At 31.4% G+C, this 21,548-nt stretch overlaps 1 protein-coding gene across 1 annotated transcript in view; it reads left to right on the top strand.

The window, feature by feature from the left end:
• The first annotated feature begins 11,200 nt into the window (after positions 1–11,200).
• LOC134724806 (kinesin-like protein KIF19) overlaps positions 11,201–21,548 on the top strand; it is a 45,522-nt gene continuing 35,174 nt past the window's right edge. Inside the window, exons 1-2 of the mRNA XM_063588068.1 lie at positions 11,201–11,496; positions 14,137–14,217. Coding sequence (XP_063444138.1) covers positions 11,434–11,496; positions 14,137–14,217 — 144 coding nt within the window. The 5' untranslated portion in view covers positions 11,201–11,433. The remainder of the gene's footprint in view (positions 11,497–14,136; positions 14,218–21,548) is intronic.

Here is a 21,548-nt window from a genome sequence, read left to right as displayed (position 1 = left end):
AACCAAACTTAGCCACAATGATGATGGGGTATCTAGTTTACGAAATGTGTCCCATGATCCGGTCCCCCAACAAAGATGACTGACATGGCTAAAATAGAACATAAAAATGAAATGTAGATTTTGGCTTATATCTCTGAAACAAAAGCATTTGTAGCAAATCTGACACACGGTAAAATTGTTCATCAGGTCAATTTCTATATGCCCAGAAATTGTCAGACGTATTAGACAACCCGTTGTTGGTTTGTTGCCCCTGAATTTGTAACTTTAAGTAAGCTTTTGAGTTTTGGGTTAATATCTTCAACATTGTTACAAATAGAGATTAAACTGTAAACATAAAAAATGTACAGCAAAGTTAGATCCACGAATAAGTCAACATGATCAACCCTTTGTAGTCAATTTGTCACAAGTTTTTGTTAAATTTTGTATATCATTTACAAAAAAAAACCTTATTTGAAACTACTCAGCCAAATTTAACCAAACTTAGTCGTAATTGTCTTAAGGGTATCTTTTAAAAAGTCGAAATTTGACGATATAGTGAGAAGTAAAATTACAAAAATACTGAAAAAAACATTGATTGGTTAAATATTTCTCAGTGTGTTTGAATTTGTTTGTTAGCTTTTTGGTCATGAATGTTTGTCTTTAATATTTAATTTACTGTGCATTTGTATTCAGATATCGCAGATCAAATTGATTCGTTCATTGTGTAATCATACGTTTTTTGATTGAGTTAAGTCTGCCATTTGATATTTTATTGTATGTTTTTCTATGGTGTGATGTTATGCTATTGTTTCAGAAAAAGGGAGAAGGTTTGGATCCATTAAAACGTTTAATCCCGCTGCAAATGTTTGAACCTGTCCTAAGTCAGGAATCTGATGTACAGTAGTTGTCGTTTGTTTATGTAATATATACGTGTTTCTCGTTTCTCGTTTTATTTATATAGATTAGACCGTTGTTTTCCCGTTTGAATGGTTTTACACTAGTAATTTTGGGGCCCTTTATAGCTTGTTGTTCGGTGTGATCCAAGGCTCCGTGTTGAAGGCCGTACTTTAACCTATAATGGTTTACTTTTTAAATTGTTATTTGGATGGAGAGTTGTCTCATTGGCACTCACACCACATCTTCCTATATCTATGAACTCCGAGGAAAATTTAAAGTCCCTAATCAAATGGCAAAATCGACAACTCAAACACATCAAACGAATGGATAACAACTGTCATATTCCTGACATTGAACAAGCATTTTCTTATTAGAAAATGGTGAATTGAACCCGGTTTTATAGCTAGCTAAACCTCTCACTTATGTCAGTCGCATCCAATTCCACTATGGTAACATCGATGCGGTAAGCCAAAAAAACAGACATAATAGGTGGAAATGTCAAATATACAGCAGTCAACAGTGTTTTATAATCTTAATCTCTAAAAAAAATGTAACAAAGAAGCACAAAATAACATAAGTTTGCCATAGTACAATAATAAAATGACTAGATGTATAAGTACAGAGCCACGTCATATATGTAATGAACTTATGAAGAAACATAAAAAGGCATATAGACAAAGGGCAAAGCAAAAAATGAAAGATAATCAACAAATGAGGTAGACTGTCACTCTTCATAAGAGTGAATGCCCTTAAATGGGGCTTTTGTTCACCCTCTTTAGTGTTTTGAGCTATAGAACATAGAGGGAAACTAAACAGACTAAAACATCATTAAAACAAGATCAACAAAATATAGGTTTGTAATGAAGTATATTCTAGAGAGTGCCTTTTGTTTGATATGCACATAAACCAAGGTGAGCAACACGAACTCTTTAGGGCCTCTAGTTATACACATTATAACTATTGGATGTATCACTAAACAAATTTAAAAAAATGATTTACCAACCGAAGATTACTGAATATGGTCATTACATCGAGTTTGTGTATGACATTTGAATCTGCATATGACTTTAAAATTTAATTATTGCATGAAGGCTGATTCAATCAAGGCAAAAATGTATTAACCTTTTATTTGTGATTCTAATATGACGTGCTTCTGTCGCTTTATGAATAAACCCATGCTCTAAATCTAATATTTATTTTTTGGTACGTATGTTTGACTACTGCAGACAGAATAATGAATTTTATCAAATTAACATACATTTAATATATTTCATTAACTTAAGGGGGTACCCAACACTATACCCCAAAAAATTCCTGTCGTTTAATTTTTCTTAATTTTTTTCCATTGATAAACTAGGCCAACCTTAACATCTTGTAAAAATTTTAAAAGATTTGAACCATATGTTTAAAAGATTTGGCAATTCAAATATGGCATCTTTTACATACTAGTATCGGCCAAAATTGGAAGTTTCTGAAATATGGGTATAGGGTTGAATTTGTTAAAAAAAAAAAAAATTTAATCCTAAATTGATAATAGCATAGCTACAAATGATAGCTGAGGAGAATATCATTTCACTGATACCCCCTTCTTGTAAGTGTTTTATTCCGGTTAAAAAAAATTGCCAGAACTTTAATAGGGGGTGTCAGAATCAGCCCCGAAAAATGAATGCTGTGCTTCTAATATTTGAAGAAGAATTTTTTTTTGAAAAAAAAATGTGTCGTTTAATTTTTTCATAAAACTAAGCATTTGGAGTGCTATACTAGTTGGTTGTTCTTGCAACATTTTTTAAAAATTTGACCGTTAGAATTTTTGGAATTTAAGTTTAAATTAGGCCCCATCCTCAAATTGGTTCATTAAATAAGAGCAAAATCTATTCATAAAGTACATAATGGCCATAATTTTGTTCGTCTTTTGAACTAGGCCTTAGATATTTGGCATGTGGATGTATCATCACAGGGTTATGTGTCTTGTATCATGATGACCTTTGTGTGACCTTCAAATGTGACCCCAAGGTCAACTTTATGGGTGTTTTTCCGTGAAAAACACAACCATGTAGGCCATAACTTCTTTGCCTTTTGACCTAGGCCTTACATCTTTGGCATGTGGATGCATCATCATGAGGTTGTGTGCCTTCCTAAAATTTTGACCTTCATTTGGCCTTGAACTTTGACCTCAAGGACGATAATTGTGTTTTTTGGTAAGAAACACTTGTACAGGCCATGACTTTCATGTAGTTATGAATTCATATTTATTTTAAAAAATCATATAAAAAAAGCTTTAATCGACCATACAACAATATAGACACATTTTATGATATTTCAAGCCATTCAATGCACACGGAATACATAATGGACATGTAGTCACATAGAATTGTTTGAAAATGAAATCGTTTCTATTGAAGCGCAATGTACGAACTTAAATACTCAACAGACGAAGTCAAAACTTTCTAGGAATCAAACAATAGGAGGAGTTATGCCAAATAACTATATACCAATAAAGGGACAGACGGACAGGGGTAATTCAATTTCAATTTATTGGTCGTTTGGCCAGATTCACAAAATAAACGATTCAAAACATAACGTCAAAACCATTGGTGCAAAGAATTACGGCTTATGAGAGATGAAATAGAGCTGACTGTGCAAAATCCTTATACTGTTAAATCAAGTTTGTTAAACATATAGACCTTGTTTTAGTATTTCTGCAGAGGTTTATAAATGTGACAATTAGATACAACTGATTTTTAGTTAAAATCACTGCAAATATAAGTTTCACATTATTTTTGTGCCCCTTATTATGATAGAGAATGATTACTCTCTTCGGTAATAATCTTGAATTGAGAATTGAAAATAAACATTTTTACTTGTCACTTGCACACCACACTTTCTTTTTAATATTTATTTCAAAATTGCATATGGTAAAAAAAAAATCGGAAAGATACACAAACATGACAATGAAACAACAAAAGAAAATAACAAATTTTGCTATCCCTTCGAAATTGAAATTTGATAAAGCGAAAATAACATGTTCTTTTTATATCATACATGTGTAGTTTCAGTTTCAACTATGATTCTAAATATAGACTTTACTTTCCCTAAAATTGCGGACGGAATAGAAGACACCCGTTAATTTTCTACACATGTCAAGATAAAGGTTGGAAAAAGATACTAGACAGATATATATCTTTTTTTTATTCAGATGAATTAAGAAAGCAAAAATATGTGTAGTGTTTTTTGGACTGAATGAGATGTTTTTTTCTTCTTTTTGCCTTGTTCCGTGACATGTTTATGATGCACTGGTGGTTGAGTATCCCTCTGGGTATCTTCGAACTTTTTACATGAATATAAATCATTCAATAAAATATTCAATTGCACTTTTTAAATAATATGACAACAATAATAAAATCATGAATTATTCGTAATCTTTTTTTACATTTCATGTATTACTAAGGCCATGGTGTATTTTATTTTAAAATACTAGTTTCGTTTAACAAAAAAAAAGTATGAGAAGTCAATTCAGTTTTGATTTAATCAATTTGATAAGAAGATCTTCGAACATTAAGCGTTGTGTTATTGTCCAGGGATTCTTATCTATTTGGTTAAAATTTTATTGTCGGAGGGAGCTACCATTTGAGAGGAGGGGAGGAGGGGTCCTGATCCCGAAATCCCGAGGTCCTGAATTTAGATAAATTTGAATCCCGACAATAGAATTTCGGATCTTGAAAGGGTCAATCCCTTAATCTTGACATTAGAAACACTCGATCTCGGAGTCCCGATAAAGGTCCTTACTATCCACCCTCATTTGAGGAGGAGGGCTTGGATGGAATTTGAAAAGGGCAAGACAGGCTTTGGAACAAACAAAGGCAGGATCAGTAATTTAGCATAACAGGGTGACAATTTATGAAAGCAATTTCAGTAAACTAATGAAAATTACAGGTCCGTAAAAAATTAAGAAAAAAAAATGACAATATAATGATGAGTTCAACTATAAAAAAAAATGTAGGACAAAGTTTTATAAATCCTAGCCCTCCCCCCCCCTAAAATCAAATGGTAGCATTCTTAGACTTTTTGCACTTTATTTCATTTTATTTAAGACCTACATGTAGGCATTGCCAAGTAAAAAACAAAACGGTTATGGTCCCTTCTATTTCTGTCTCCCTCCTTTTCTACTAACGTGGGGGACTAAATATTTCACTTTGAAATTTCCCTATTATGTCTCATTGAAGGTTCATTTATTGAAAATGATTAACTTTAAATGATTTTTAAGCATCAAATGAAGAACAAAGGGTGTACAGCTGGTCTTAGCAATAATGTAAACATTATGATCATGATCTTTTAAAAGCTTGTATATTGCACATAATTTTAAAACGCAGCAATGATTCAGACTATGAGTAAGAGTTATCTTTTCTTAGGTGTTCTGTACCCCCTTAAAACACTTCAAAACTATTAAAAGATGCACATATTGTTAGTAATTCATTATGACTGTAATGTGTTGCATTCGGAAATTGACATATTTGACCTAAATACGACAACCGTTCATACTGGCTGGTCAAAACTCGTCCCTCTGAAAAATCAGAGTGTCAGACGTTTGTTTCCTTTTAAAGAAAAAGGGCGGTTATGGAAGAGCCTACACCATCGCTTAAAATTTACACTTATACACATCGGACATAGAAAATACCTAAATTGTCCTATCAGAATCGAAAAAATTGATGCAAGCTATACTTTATTATAGTTTTAAAATTGGTTGGCATTATATTCATGTTATTTTAACCCGCACTATCGCTCGGGCAAAAACAATCACGAATGTATTGCCTACCCATGTTAAAACTACAATAAAGTATAGCTTGCATCAATTATTTCTTAAACATTGTTTTACTGCACAAAAATGTGACAAGGGCTCTGTTTTGGAGACCGATGTGGGACTTTGTTGCCGTTCCTTTGGTTTTTTTTGTTGTTTTTGTTTTGTTAAATGGATGTAGGGAATTTCTTTCTTGCAAAAATGCGCATTCTCTCCAATTGGCAAGTTACTGTGTTAGTAACTGTGCAGTCTAGAAAAAATGTTCATGAATTCTTTTATTTTTTTAGAAACTTGTGGTTAAATCATCTTCGTAATTATCTTTACAAAACTATGTAATGAATTTATGCATGCTATAATTAGACCCTGCTATATGTAACGTATACGCCTGGGGGTTACTTCCTATATTTAAGTGGTATGAGTGTGCCGCAAAACAGGCTCACTTTTTCATGCCCTGCTGGTGAGAACAGGGTCTTTTTTTAAACAAAGTATTTGTCTAGAACAAGATCGCTTATTTAACTGTTTAAGATAAGTCTAGAACCCTAGTCTAGAACTGCAACTATTTTATATGGTCTACAACAAGGTATACATTTTCTGAGCGTGTATAGAACAGGGTACGCTGACCTATAGTTGTTGATTTCTGTGTCATTTTGGTCTCTTGTAGACGGGTGTCTCATTGGCAATCATACCACATCTTCTTCTTTATATGTTTTTCAATATTTCTTATAGAACAGAGTAACTATATATTCCAATGTTTTCTGGTTAGAACAGGATATGATTTTACAAGTGTGCTGTCAGCACAGTTATAACCTAAAGGATAGTCAGTAATACCTCCCCCACCCCACCCCGGGAGTAAACGTCATAGATTTGTCCGTCATTAGATTGGACAAGTTCAAACTGGATTTGCTGGACAATTCAAAATTAACCTGAGAAAATTAAATGCCTTTTGTCTTACCGAAAATTTTGTTCCGTGATGATTCACATTTAGACCTTTTTTCTTGAAATGACTACTGATGATAGGTTAAATACCAAAACTTATGACAAACGCGATGATTTTAATTTTCCTATAGTCAACTGCCCATTTCTGTGTAGCAACATCTCAGCGGCACCAGAATATGGAGTATATGTGTCTCAATTGAAACGTTACTCTAGAGCTAGATCAAAGTACGTTAATTTTGTTGAACGAGGAAAACTGATTTCTTAAAAGTTGCAAAGACAGGGCTATAAATCAATCAAATTAAGGTCATCACTCAAGACATTTTACGGTCGACATCATGAGCAGATTGGCCATTATGACAAAAGTGTGTCAGAAATCATATCTGATATTTTCCTCAGTCATAATAACATTCCATCATTACCGAACTGAAAAAACTGAAATAACACGACGGGTGCCGTATACGGTGCAGGAAATGCTCACCCTTCCAGAGCACCTGATTTCACTCTCGGTTTTTAGTGGAACACGTGTTGTTTCTTAATTATTATTTATAACTGTTGATGTGTTGTGTTGTTGTCTTTTGATTTACGAGTCTTTGTTTACTCCTTGGTTTTGATTGTTATTGTCTTTCTTCTCCAAAGTAATGATGGACTTACTTGCATTACTTACATGTGTTTCGAAGGCCCTGTCTTCGTTCTGACATTTGGCGGTGGAAGTGCAAAAACCTGCAACTGCAGACTGTGACAAACGACTATAATGCGTGTTTGGGCAAATATAACGGCTCAACGTTGTTACCTACTAGTAGCATGCATACACCAGGAACCTAATGTTCAGTGGTTGCCGTTTGTTGATGTGGTTCATAAATGTTTGTCGTTTCTCGTTTTTTATGTAAATTATGGACTGTTGGTTTTCCCGTTTGAATAGTTTTACACTAGTAATTTTTGGGGACCTTTTATAGCTTGCTGCTTCGTGTGACACCAGGCTCAGTGTTGAATACCGCACTTTGACCCATAATGGTTTACTTTTACAAATTGTGATTTGGAGGGAGAGTTGTCTCATGCATTAGCACTCATACATCATCTTTTTAAATCCACTTATCGCCTGTATAGTAAGTGTCCAAAACATACGTTATAAATAAAATAAATAGTAAGTAATCTTAATTAATATGTAAATTTTCCAGCTGGCAGTGGCAGCAGGCCGAAACTGTCATATGGTTCACAATAACGCATAAGAAAAGTGTTGTGCATTGTAATGTGTTTGGAAAGGGAACAATTTCTAGTACTCGTAATAAAAGAAAAGAGAACAATTCCATGATCACACCAGGAAATATATTCCATATCCAGCACAACCAGATAAGCATGTTTAATGGGCATATTATCTCTAGGAATATTATAAAATCGCTATATGAATAAATGTTTTTAATATACCAAAAATAAAAATCTTGTTGAAAAATCTGTCAAGTACTTTATTCAGTTTACTATACATGTTCAAATGCCGTTACATTTTGATCCTATTAGTGAAATTCAAATACCTACATTTGGAATTGTCTTAATAATTTCGATAGGAATTGGCCTTCAATTCGAATATGATGCTGATTTCATCAATAAATTGGATAGATACTCATTTTAAAAGTTTTAATCCACTCCATTCCATAACTTTTTTTATTTCACCAGACTCAGATGTAATTCTGTCAGTCATATAAAAGAAGATAGGAGGAAAAAATACTTGTATCAGTGCTATAGCTGAAGATCATTCATTTAATAATTTAAAATAAAAGAAACACGATTTTTTTTTATCTTTGATATTTTTTTCTTCTAATCTTAAATTCACACATTTATCAAAGAGGATCATCAAAAATACGGTGCAATACATCTCGCTGTACCTATTATACTTACGTCATTTATACAGGTCACACCGTTCTAAATGACCTGATTACATTTGGACAAATTATGTTAATTATTTTGTTATGACGTCAAAAATCATCCAAAATCAATTAAGCAATCAAATGTATTGTTTCTGTTGTAACGTACATCTATGATACCTAATTGTAGTTTGATTATCACCAATACCCACTGGGGTAAAGCTGATGACCGTAACTGCATTCACGGTCATCCCAAGATGTCGGACGAAAAATTAGGTCAGTATTTGTATTGTCTGTTAAGGTGTTTCTACATCATTTTCTTTACAAAGCATACATTGGTACGATGTAAATTTATAAAAGATTCACACGGAAGTCACAAATCTCTACCGAGGAACTTGTATAGAACGGGAAATTGGATTTGAAAAAATCGCTAAGATGACCGTAAATCATCTTTAAAATATTTTCAAGATGACCGTAACATATAATAAGGATGACCGTGATTGGTAAATTGATGACCGTAATTTCGAAAGGATGACCGTAATTTATAAATGATGACCGTAACTCATAAAGGATGACCGTAACTTTCATAGTAGAACCGTCATTTATTGTCTCTGTTGATTGGTCTTCCATTTTATCTTGTAAGTAAAATAACAGAAAATGTTTTTAAAATACTCCGACCAAACTAGTGAAGGTGAGCTCCAGCAAAATAGATCCTAAAATAGTCTTGTATAAATAGCGAATTTCAATTTTTTTTTTTTTTTTTTTTTTTTTTTTTTTTTATTTTATTTGTATAAACAGAAAAAAGAATTGTTTTTTTTTTATATATCAAGACAAATCAAGATTTTATTCTGCTCCTCTCGAACCATACACATGGGCTCAATTACCGGATATTCATAATGTTTAAGGTTCATATGAATGAATTTAAAAATATGGCCGTTTTTACACACACATATCTATTAAAAGAACAGACAAACTGATGCATCTAGGACAGTATTAATGATTATGTACCCTTGTGTTGCTTCATTGCTAAACATATGGAAATTTTATAGAAAATCCACAGCCTTTATCCTTGTTCTATCATATTTGGCAATTTGATGACCGATAGATATAGGAGTATTGCATGCAGTGCTAGCATTGATTTCCTTAAAACAAGTTTATTAATGTAGTTATTGGTTGGAACAGATAAAAATATGGACCAAATCAAGTACACCTTTTAGGGTGCGCTCGACTTTAGTTACTCTGCACGAGGTATTTTGAAATTTACAGGTTGATTAGAACTTTTTGTAACAAATAAATACTAGCACATCATAGAAAAGGAAGAAAGTAATCTATGTTTCAAATTTTATAACAAAAAATCTCTTTATTAAAGGCTGTTGATTTTCTATAAAAATCTTGGTTTATTTGCCACAAAGTACTCTTTTTCTATTAAATGCAATGCAAGTAACAGTAAATAATAATGCTTTGCATCAAGTTTCCCCCTAGTATATGTTTAAAATGGACTGTATCTATTATTCATTATATCTCTAGTTTTTATACAATTGATGTTTAAAAAATTCGTACAACAATGACTACAGAAGGGTACATAAACCTTAAAGCATGGCAGGACCTTTAGATATGTAAAAGTTATATAAAGTCTATGTTTGAGAAAAAAAACTAACTTAACTGGTTTTTGAGTTGCATTTTTATTTTAAATATGCAGAAGATAGCAAAATAAACAGACATACGAGTTTCATTTGATACGGTCCACTCAGTTACACAGTTAAAATCACCTAGGCCTACTTCGATTCGTCCAACTCGGGTTAGTAGAGTCTGTTGAGTTTACTCGACTGACAACCGAACACCCCGAGTTTTACCTTTTGAACCTACCCGAGTTAACTCTATATCAACCCTGGATCGGGGCAGGTTTAGTCGAGTTTCAAGATGGCGTCAAATAAATGCAACAACAAAAAATGATACAAAATTACTGTTGTTTTTTTTACTAAATACAGCCAGAGAAAAGGATTGACAAGGGAACTTATGTTTGCCTGCATTATGGAATCAATATATACAGTTCAAAAAGAGGGACGAAAGATACCAGAGGGACAGTTAAACTCATAAATGTTTGCAGGTGTCTATTGTCTATAGTTTCCATTTAAATCAAAACTACTCACAACATCGATTATACTATTTACTACCATTTGCATATTAACTCAAAATACGCCAAATAGTTAAACAGAACTAACCGAGCCCCTATTGCGACAAACTCAACAAAAAACAATGCATACAAACATGGATATTTCTTTCAATTGACGAAAATCCTTTTAAATTTAGTCATTCTTTATAAATTACGGTCATCCTAAACAATTTACGGTCATCTTTTAACCAATTACGGTCAGCCTTGTTATGAATCACTAATCCTGTTACGGTCATCTCGATTACGATTTACGGTCATCCTAGCGAATTTTTCAAATCCAAATTCCCGTTTTATACACGTTCCTTGGCAGAGATTTGTGACTTCCATGTGAATCTTTTATAAATTTACATCGTATCAAAGTATGCTTTGTAAAGAAAATGATGTAGAAACACCTTAACAGACAATACAAATACTGACCTAATTTTTCATCCGACATCTTGGGATGACCGTGAATGCAGTTACGGTCATCAGCTTTACCCCAGTGAATACCTGTATACACCTGAGAAATCAATAACTTAACTGATTGGTGCGTTGGGAATTACCTAACCGTAACGGGATCTCGTTTCGACACGTTAGTTTTGTTGTGTACCTTACGGAAAGTCAAACAAATCGTTTTAAATTGATATATTGATAATGTCACGGTTTAAATTTATTTTGAAAAATGTGACAAGCAGTTGTTAGACTTTGATTTAACTGCTTGGTGGGATCTAAATATCAGTTCTGTTAATAATTATATTACTTAGGATGGAATATACCTGAAAAATACATATATAGGAATAATTTCATGGTCAATTGCCATGGCGCAGCCTGCAAATGACACCAAAACGACTACGAAAGGGGGAGGGGAACAAAACCTAACGGTAAGATAATCTAGAATTTTTGCTCTTCATTTTTTCACTTCGGTCCGACTACTGTAGGCTCAGCCTTAATTAATTTTATTTAGATCATCTTCAATAAATATAGTATTCCCGTCACTTTAATTTTTTTTGAAAAGATAATAAATAACACATTTATTTTATATAAACCATTTGTTTAATTTATATCAATTACGGAACCATATTATTTACAGGAAACACATTTGAATATTTGCTTTCACTGTTATAGATGTTTTCAATATGAATGCTTTATTAACTATTTCAGCCTATTATTCCTTTATTAATCCGTGAAAAAAAACTTTATATAATTCCAGGTCTAGATAAATGTGTTATTCCTACTTTAAACAAATCCCATAAGTTTGGGGTGAAGACATGCAAACGACTCCCAATCATTGCCAACGAATAGAAATGTTTTAGTTGAAGAAAAAACATGTATACATGAGCTGATAATATAATATAGACCTTTAATTTAAAATTTTACTTTAACTTAATAAGGATTTGTGTTGTAAGACCATACGGCTAAACAAATCCTAGCCCTGACTAATACATGCATATTTTTCAGTATTATAATATTGTCCAGATGTATAACAAAATTAACACTTATATATCCGGACAAATTAAACCCATTATAATCAATTTTGAAACCTTTAGAAACAAACCATAAATTTCTTATTTTCTCGAAATTCCAAACATGCATTATTGTCCGCATTGCTGCAGTACCGTACTTGAGTTTACATTTAGTAAAGTGATTTCCGGTCGTAAAAAATAGTGTTGCGACGAAGAAAATATACATGCCTGTATTACTGATTTAAGCACGAAGAATGATTCGTTCACAAAGAATGAAGGCAACATATAGTATAAATTTACTGGATAGCCAAACTGGTGCATAATATAGTTAACCTCTTCTCATGTAGCTGTTCAGTTCAGTTTCTTGTATACATTCCTCCATTAAATGTGGAGCACTACCCAAAGGATATATCATCGTGTAATGTGTTTTCGTACTAATAACAATTTTCACTGCTTACAGTTTTCACTGTTGAGTTTTTATTCCGGTGTTTACTCAAATTTAAAAAGCATGTCCTGTAGATTGATTTAAGGTATCTAGATTTTTTTTCAATGCTTACGACGATTTTTTACTGTTTCCGATAACTTTGCGATTTTTGTATGTCAAAAAAAGGCGTCATATGTTTTCGTATGAAATAAAAATTGGATCAGTACACGGACAGGAAATGACTACAAAATCCGGAAATTAATATTTTCTAAAGTCGTGGTTCTAATGATCGCTTGAATCATAAAAAAAGTAAATAAATACTTTTCAGTACTAAAAATTACTAGTAAATAGTTTTAGGTTGGTAAATTGTGTGCTGAAATTTTAAGATTTTGATTAATTTCAGATTGGCACCTGGTTTGTACAAAATACATTATTTTTTCTAAAATAAAATGCAGTTTTCAAAATTTAGGATTAAATATAAAAAGTCAAGACTGTTTCATCTTCATGAATCAAGGATGTATACAAAAAAAATATAAATGAAATATTGAATAATTAGATTTTGAACAACCATTTTATATAAGAACCCTACTAATTTTAACTCGCTGGTTTGTAATTAAAACGGCCCAAAAAACACATGACAGTCATATGTCTTGAAGATCCGGTATCTGACTTGCAAAAAACATATCTGGACTTTATTTTAACCCTTCAGAATTTTTTTCTATAGCTATTCTAGTGATGCATATTTTTGACATTAAATAAAAATGGCTAAATAGGTCAGTTTTATTTAATTTGTTCTAACGTCTTTAAAAAGCGACGTTGAATATGTTTTAAATATGTCAAGTTGTAGTGGTGTTGTTGTTCTAAATATAGAAACCGAAAAACACGCCACAATGTACGCGTATGCAGCCGAAACGGACGAAATGTGGTTGATACGAAAACATATGACATACGAAAACATATGACACGACGATAGTTTTAGCAACTATGTACACCTTAAAACATAGGGAAGCTGTTACTGGTCATGCTGATGATTTCCTATCATCCATAATTCAGAGTTTATCACGTGTATTTTAACCTTTTTACATATATCAATGCATATTCGTGCCATTTCGTATTACATTTATCTCACTTCTGCAGTTTTTGTTTCTGGAAGATTCTACTCTATAAAAACAAAAAATTGTGCTAATTTGTTTACAAAAAGGGGGGGGGGGTACGAAAATGTAGTAGACCTTTTATCAAAGGTATGAGGATTATAATTTAATACACCATATATATGCGCCTTTCGTCTACGTAAGACTCATCAGTGATGATCAGATCAAAACAGTTAAAAAAACAATCAAATACAAAGTTGAAGGAGCATCATGAGCATTGAGGACCTAAAATTTCAAAAAAGTGATGCCAAATACGGCTAAGGTAATCTACTCCTGGGGTAAGACTTGTCATTGCTTGTGTAAGAAAATCTTTAGTTTTTTTGAAAAATTCAAAGTTTTGTGACAAAACAGGAAATTTATAAAAATAACCATATAATAAAAATACTCACAATCCAACTTAGCATGCTTAGGAAAAGAATTAAATTGCAAAACAATGACTGATCAATCTTAGATTTTGTTCATGTTGTATAATATCTATTTTAGGTAGCTTTAAGGATACGACCTCTGAACGAAGATGAAAATTACAATGGAGCAAAAAGTATTGCACATAAAGTACAAGCGAAGGTATTTAAGAAGCTTATAGCATGTAATATAAGAATCTATGTATAGCATTAGAATCATGCCTTGAATGTCAAATTGTTCACTTGCTGACATTTTAACTGTAAAGTACTTTTACAGAATTTATGTGTATCAAGTGCAGCTCAATTTTTGTGTGGTTAACTTTTTTCTTCTAATAACACAAAATCAGACAACACCTTATGCATTTTCAAACAATCATTTAACTCATCCAATAAAACAATGTCAGCCTTCATTTTTGGGGATTATAAAGTTATAGTTCAAAAGCCTTTTTCTTCATTTGTTCTTACCCTAAATAACTAAATGTGTTAACCCTAATTGTCACATAAGTCTGGGTTTAAACTACATGTATCTATATATTACCAGTTTAACTCACCATTTTCCTTCCAGAGACAATATTAATGCTTTTACCAAGTCAGGAATTGTTTTCCATTAATATTAATGCTTTTACCAAGTCAGGAATTGTTTTCCATTAGTTCTGTTGATTTACTTACATTTTGTACTTATTTATCCTCTTCATCCCCAGTGGCAACTTAAGGCCACATGAGGCGTTTGATTAAGTCAGGTTTTATGGACTGGCGCCTACTGCAATGTATTAGTATTTGAATTTACCGTGTTGGTACAATTGTTTATACTGTTTTAATTCTGAAGTAGGGTACTCATAAGTACATGTAAGTGAATGCTTAATCTAAAACCAAACTTATTTGAAAAACTGCAACGTAAACACATTTAGCATTACCAAAGAAATAAAGTATGGAAAACAAATACAGCAATCTGATCAATACTGTCTTAGACCTTGAAAATATTTCTGTGTAGAACAGGAAATTTGATCCCGTTGTTGTTTTCATGTTGAAATGGATTACTTTTTTCTGAGATGTCAATTTTAATGCTTTATTCTTGTACTTTTGCTCAAATTGGATTTATTTTTTGCCTCGTCAGTCCTATAATTAAAAGTTTATATTTCATGCGAGATTATATTATTTTATTCATCCCATCATAAATAAGATATAACATTTTCTATTTATGTATCTTTGATTAGGAGATAGAGAAAAGAAATTATAACATATTCCTAGCATATAAACATCACATACGGTTTTAATCACAATCTTTGATGGTAAAGAAATTTATTATTGGAAATCTATATTGAATATATCAATAAAAACTCCTTTGATATGGTAAAATAAATAGATAATTCAATTGTTGAATATATTTTAATTATAGAGATTTCTAACTTAAAATGAATTGCATGCAAATTATATTATTTTTATTATATTTTTAACAAAGTGAAAATTAGTTAAAGTTATGGAATAAACAATATCAGCCTAGATTAAAACTTTTGACCCATGTTTCACTTTGAATTGTTTGAAAAAAACAGTAAGAATAAATTGTTAAGAAACATGAATGTCCAAAGAATTTCAAAAAAGAGAGATGAAATTGGTGCTCTCAGCTGATATAAGATAATGGGATATGGTACGATTGCTAAGAAGACAAACTATCTAGCAGTTGATTTAAGCAATTAAAGATCACCTGATGTGGCCTTCAACAATGGGAACAAATTTCAATATTTTTTTATAGACTGACAATTTAGAGCTTATCAAACACCTATAAGTCTATTGTTGAAGAACTTTTATTGACTTTAGGTGTTTTTTCTTTACAAGTGTCGATAGGTTGTTTTTTCATTAATATATACTGTAAATTCAGAAATTATTGCGTGCATTTATTATTGCGATTTTGTCATTTTAGACTTATATGCGATTTGATTTTTTTATGATTTTGAGAAAAATCCTTTTTGATTCATATAAAATATTTCAAAATGTGAGTTTAAATTACTGCGTTTACAACTGTCTCGCATTTTTCGCAATAATAAAAACCTTGCAATAATTTCTGAATTTACAGTAGATAAAAGAAGATGTGGTATGAGTGCCAATGAGACAACTGAGACTCCATCCAAGTCATAGTTAACAAAAGTAATTACCAGTATAGGTCAAAGTACTGTCTTCAACACATTTCTTCTTTTACTCTTATATATGTAGAAAATGCAAAGTGAATTTTTAAAAGAAAAAGAATAACAAATCAGATACTATGATGAACATTATGAACTGGGGATGAACTGCAATGTTCCAATAAAAGTATTATAGTTTCTCATGCTATTAAAGTTCCTGGTAATTCCTGATCATTTCCATGAAAAGACTCTTCTGGGAAAATAATTATCGAACATACTCATTAATTCATTAATTATTATTATTGAATATATTTTTTAAATGGTCCTTCAATCAGGTTCATATTGTAAAGTTATTGTGTGTCCTGAATCTGAATCTATGAAATTTAAAGGTCAAAAGCCTTTGTACTGAGATAAGAGAAATTCTGTGAAAACAGTTTAAGAACTTAAGGGTTATAGCCATATAAGAATTTTCCATAATGCTTTTTAATATTTCATTGATATACATGTATAAAATGAGAAAACATTTTTCCACCTTTTATTGGACATTGAAAGAAAGAAAACAAAAACAAGTTTGTTTGGGTAAACATTTAGGAAAATCCTTGCTCTGGAAATTAAATAAATGAATGAAATAAAACCACAACCATTTATAAATCACACACAGTGCTTAATTAGATAATGTATGACCCTCCCCCTTTTCTGTGAAAAAATCGGCTGCCTATCAGATTTAGACAAACATGTTTCTTAAGACTATATTTCTTTTATATGAAATCTACCATGATTGTGGCATATGTAGTGTCAAAATCTCAGTTCAGTGGAAAATTTTACACTTCCCTCCAAACCCCATTTAGCTATATATAGCAAGCGGACAAAGATACAAATGATATAAACCTGTCCCTTTTTAGCCACACAGAAGTATATAGACAGATAAAGGATCAATAGTTTACAAATTGCCGTTACGAGCTTTGTCACTATATAACGTAATCTTGTTTATAGATCTATAATCACTTAAGATCTTTTATATAAACCCTGTACTTACAAAAATCAATTTAACTTAGGTCCAGTTTGTCGATATTAATAAATATCAATTAATTGATATCAAACTCGTGAGTGTCTCAACAGAGTTGTTGACCCTTCTAACACCCTACATGGAGTTAAGTCAGTACAGACTATTTAGTAGGCATAATGGAATTGTCTTTGGAAAATCTCGGTATTATGTCCTATTGTTTATTTTAGGTTTATGATAAGTTCTTATTAATTCGTAAAAACTAATTAAAACACTCCTTGAGGAAGTGTTATTAGTTCATGTACATTTTCAATTTATAAACTTGAGCAATTTTAATTTATTTTTTTCTTTCAATTCTTTATGAAATTGTTATATTTTATGTATTTTTCATTCAATTCTTTTTGGAACTATCAACTTGTACATTTTATGTTTAAATGAGACTTTATGTTAATTATGTTCCGAAGGTTTAGAAGTTTATACTGCCATATTGGAGTGTGCTCTGTGTTATCCTTTATTCTAATACTGAAGTGAATATTGGGGGCTTAGGAGAAGTTAATGTTGAGGGCTTTAGGAGGAACATTCTTCAGGGTGAGGGTTTGGTACCATTAAAATGTTTACACTTTACATGTTTTGCCAGCTGGTTTTACCCTACCGCTCTATCACAAGGTGCACTCTAGATGTTGGTTCACTTATAGAATTTCAGATCTGCATTAGCAGCATATAATTATAAAAAGATGTTGTATGATTGCAAAGCTCTGCAAGTGACCAAATGACACAAAAGTCATATAATGTATATTAAGTGTTTTGACAATGAAAGACTATATATTTTACAAATGTTTTAGTGAAATTTAAATGCACAACTTTTTTTTTTCTAAATCAAATTTCATTGATTCCTGATAATGTGTTTAGTCATCAAATATTAAAGAAATAATTTTAGTCATATTCAAATTCACAGTTATAAACATTTAGGAAATAACTATATTGTATTTTGAGCTCTGACAGCAGTAATTGGTGATTTGATGGTGGCAAATAAGTTCATTACTAGCGCTTTATTATGCCATGAAAATTGGTGAAATTATCCAAACAAAATGAACGTTACAAAACATGTTGTATAAGAATTCATGTCCTTGCCATATTTTAACAAATCCTTAAACATTTGTTTGTCAAATTTGTAATTCGCTATACCTTTGAACACTATTATCTTATAAATGTAACTCATTTTACTTTTATTATATTTTATCACATCTAAAATATATCTGCACCTAAGTCCTTGTGTTCTTATGTAATTGTCATACAGTATATATCTAGAGAATTAATCTGGAAAAAAAGGAATTGTATCGTGACCAAAAGTTCAAAAGAGCTTAAGGATCAAACAAAACATTTTATTGAAAATCCAATGTCTCTTGGTAGAAGATATTCTAATTGGTAAAAAGATCTGAGTTTGTTAAAGAAGATAAATTACTTAATTTCATGCAAGTCGTCAATATCTTTTGAAATAGATTGCATATGTATATTTACTTTAAGTATTGAATATGCACGCAGATGAGATTATTCCATAAAAACTTGGATATCTACGCATGCTAATGAATTTGGATTTGTTTGAAATAATTTGATATACTGGTGATTAGGCGCATATCACTATTTTTCTTTTTAAATTAAACATCCTCAAGTCTTTTGATATTTGAAAGTAAATAATAAAGCACACATTTCATGTCAAATTTCCTAGGAATAGGTTGTCCATTTTGTCACTGAAGGTTCTTAAAAAACATGAAGATACACTTGAGCCATGATTCCATTAATTGTAATTAGAAGTCTTTTATTAATTATTCTTAATCCATGAGGCCTAAGATGCAAAGTTGTCTTAAGTAGTTCAACTACTGTATTACACTAGAAGACGTCATTATGTTTTCTAGTCTGTGCATCAATCTGTTAGTCCTTCTGTTTTGTCAATGCACTCTGAAGCCCCTTATCAAGTTTACATGTTGGTTTAAGCATTGAAATATTATATTGTTTTTTACACTTCTTTAGTTTGAGTAATATTACAATGAAGTTGTGGTTTTATCAACTTCAAATGTAGTATACATGTTGCATCTATATATTTTCATTAAAATGTGACGACGGGTGCCACATGCGGAGCAGGACTTACCCTTCTGGAGCACCTGAGATCACCCCTAGTTTTTGGTGGGGTTCGTGTCGTTTATTCTTTGGTTTTCTATGTTGTGTTATGTGTACTATTGTTTGTCTGTTTGTCTTTTTCAATTTTAGCCATGGCGTTGTCAGTTTGTTTTAGATTTATGAGTTTGACTGTCCCTTTGGTATCTTTCGTCCCTCTTTTTGCCACTTAACATGGTAATTGAATGTGAAATTAGTGCACTTGCAGGACATCATGCCATCCTATGGTCACATTTTTGTTTATTTATGGTTTTGAATATAATTATTAGTTTGAAATTTTAAGAACATAATTCTGCACTATAGATCAAAGCTGATGTTGCACTATTGAAACTTTAATAACAGGTGAACATAAGTTTCTTAAGTTTATCATATTTTGAGGAAATTTCTTTTGATATTGTAACTCTACTGTACTAAATTGGCATTCTAAGCAATATCTGATAGGTTTGTTCATCTTTAAATTTCTCTTCTGTCAATTTAAAACAGATAAAATTGTCACATGAATGTGCAAGTGCTGATAATTTAATGCTTCTTATTTGATGAAAATGCATATTTAGTGGCTTCATCATAGATTTTTAAATATTGCCAAAAAACAGTTTAAGATATATAATTGTAAGGATCTTCCTTGATGAAAAAGGTTTAATGATATTTTATTGTGCAGATATATAAAAGGCGAATTTGAAACCTGTTAAAATTTTACGAATTGTCAAATTGGATTACTAAGATAAAATGTATGAAATATAAATTAACACCTTGTCCTGACTTGCACTTCGTAAGCAATAGAAACATAGATATATATACAAAGATCATGAAGATACCTATCATACCTTTTGAAATATTATTTTAAAATTTACAAGCCATTCGGAAAATTTCTAAATAATATTTTTTGGAAAAAGTTTAAAAGGTCAAATAAGAACTATGCCATCTATATGACAAAGAACAGCAGTTAGATTTTCCCATAAAATTATTCATATTAGGGTGGTCTTTTTAGTAAATTTTACATACATATTGAATTTAAATGCCAGTAGCATTTTTCATCCATAGTTTGATGACCAAAGTCATCCTAGCATCCCATGACATATAAATTCTTGTAATTTCTTTGTCCATAGCAATTAAGTTCATTTCTCAATTTATGATTAAATGCATGAGCTTTAAAAGAAAAATGAACATAAAATGGTAATCTTTTCTTCATAAATATATGTTGATACGTATACCCGTACATAAATTGATCAGCTAAAATGATATAGTGTTTTGTGTGGTGACCAACATTAACATTAAAATCTTGATTTTCATTCCACTGTTTACAAATTCTTTACAGGATTGTTTTCATTTAATTAGAAACAAATTGAGATTGTCAAAAGTAAATTGCTGTAAGACTAGTATGTTTTTCATGTCTGTCATTTTTGTGTTTTGTAAATTGGTTTGTTGTTCATGTTATAAATTAGGTTGTAAGTTTTCTCAATTGAAATGTTTCATATTTTTCTTGTCAAGGCCTGTTCAATCGACTTATATGGTATGGGTTTTTTCTCCTTATAGAAGGCACTAAGGTTGCCTATAATTGCATACATTAGCTATTTTTTAGCCTTGGTCACCATATGTAGTTGTCTTATAAGCAGTCTTACCACATCTTCTTATTTTTGTGCAAATACTGTATATGTTTATGTTTTTTTACTTCAACTATAAAGAGACCATCTGCTACTTGTCCTGTCGAAAAACAAGTGTTAATAAAAACTTTGAGATATTTTCAAATAATAAATAAATTGGTAGTTATTGGTACCCTATAAACATGATACAATTTAGAATGGAAATGGGGAATACATGTATGTCACTTTAAAAGACAACAACCCAATCAAAGAGCTGAAGTTTTATTTAATATCTTGAACTATCTTTACATTTCTGTATCACTTTCTCCTCCCATTGATAATGTGTTATCAGGCCCGTAGCCAGGAATTTCCAAAGGGGGGTTCATTTGACTCACAAACTCAACTTTAACAGTCACAATTCGAACAGAACATCGACTTTAACAGTGCTTATTAGTTTTCAAGGGGGGGGGGGGGGTTCATCTGAACCCCCCCTGGCTACGGGTATGGTTATGATCACTGTTAGCAATAGTAATAACATGGGAGTAAAGATGTTAGATTTAGGATTGGTACATGATTAAGTGTCCCATGGTGGCATAACAACATTATAACACTTTACGTTTTA

Source organism: Mytilus trossulus, chromosome 7 (assembly GCF_036588685.1).
Source record: "Mytilus trossulus isolate FHL-02 chromosome 7, PNRI_Mtr1.1.1.hap1, whole genome shotgun sequence".
NCBI classification, from domain to species: domain Eukaryota; kingdom Metazoa; phylum Mollusca; class Bivalvia; order Mytilida; family Mytilidae; genus Mytilus; species Mytilus trossulus.
This window is presented reverse-complemented; position numbering and strand designations above follow the sequence as displayed.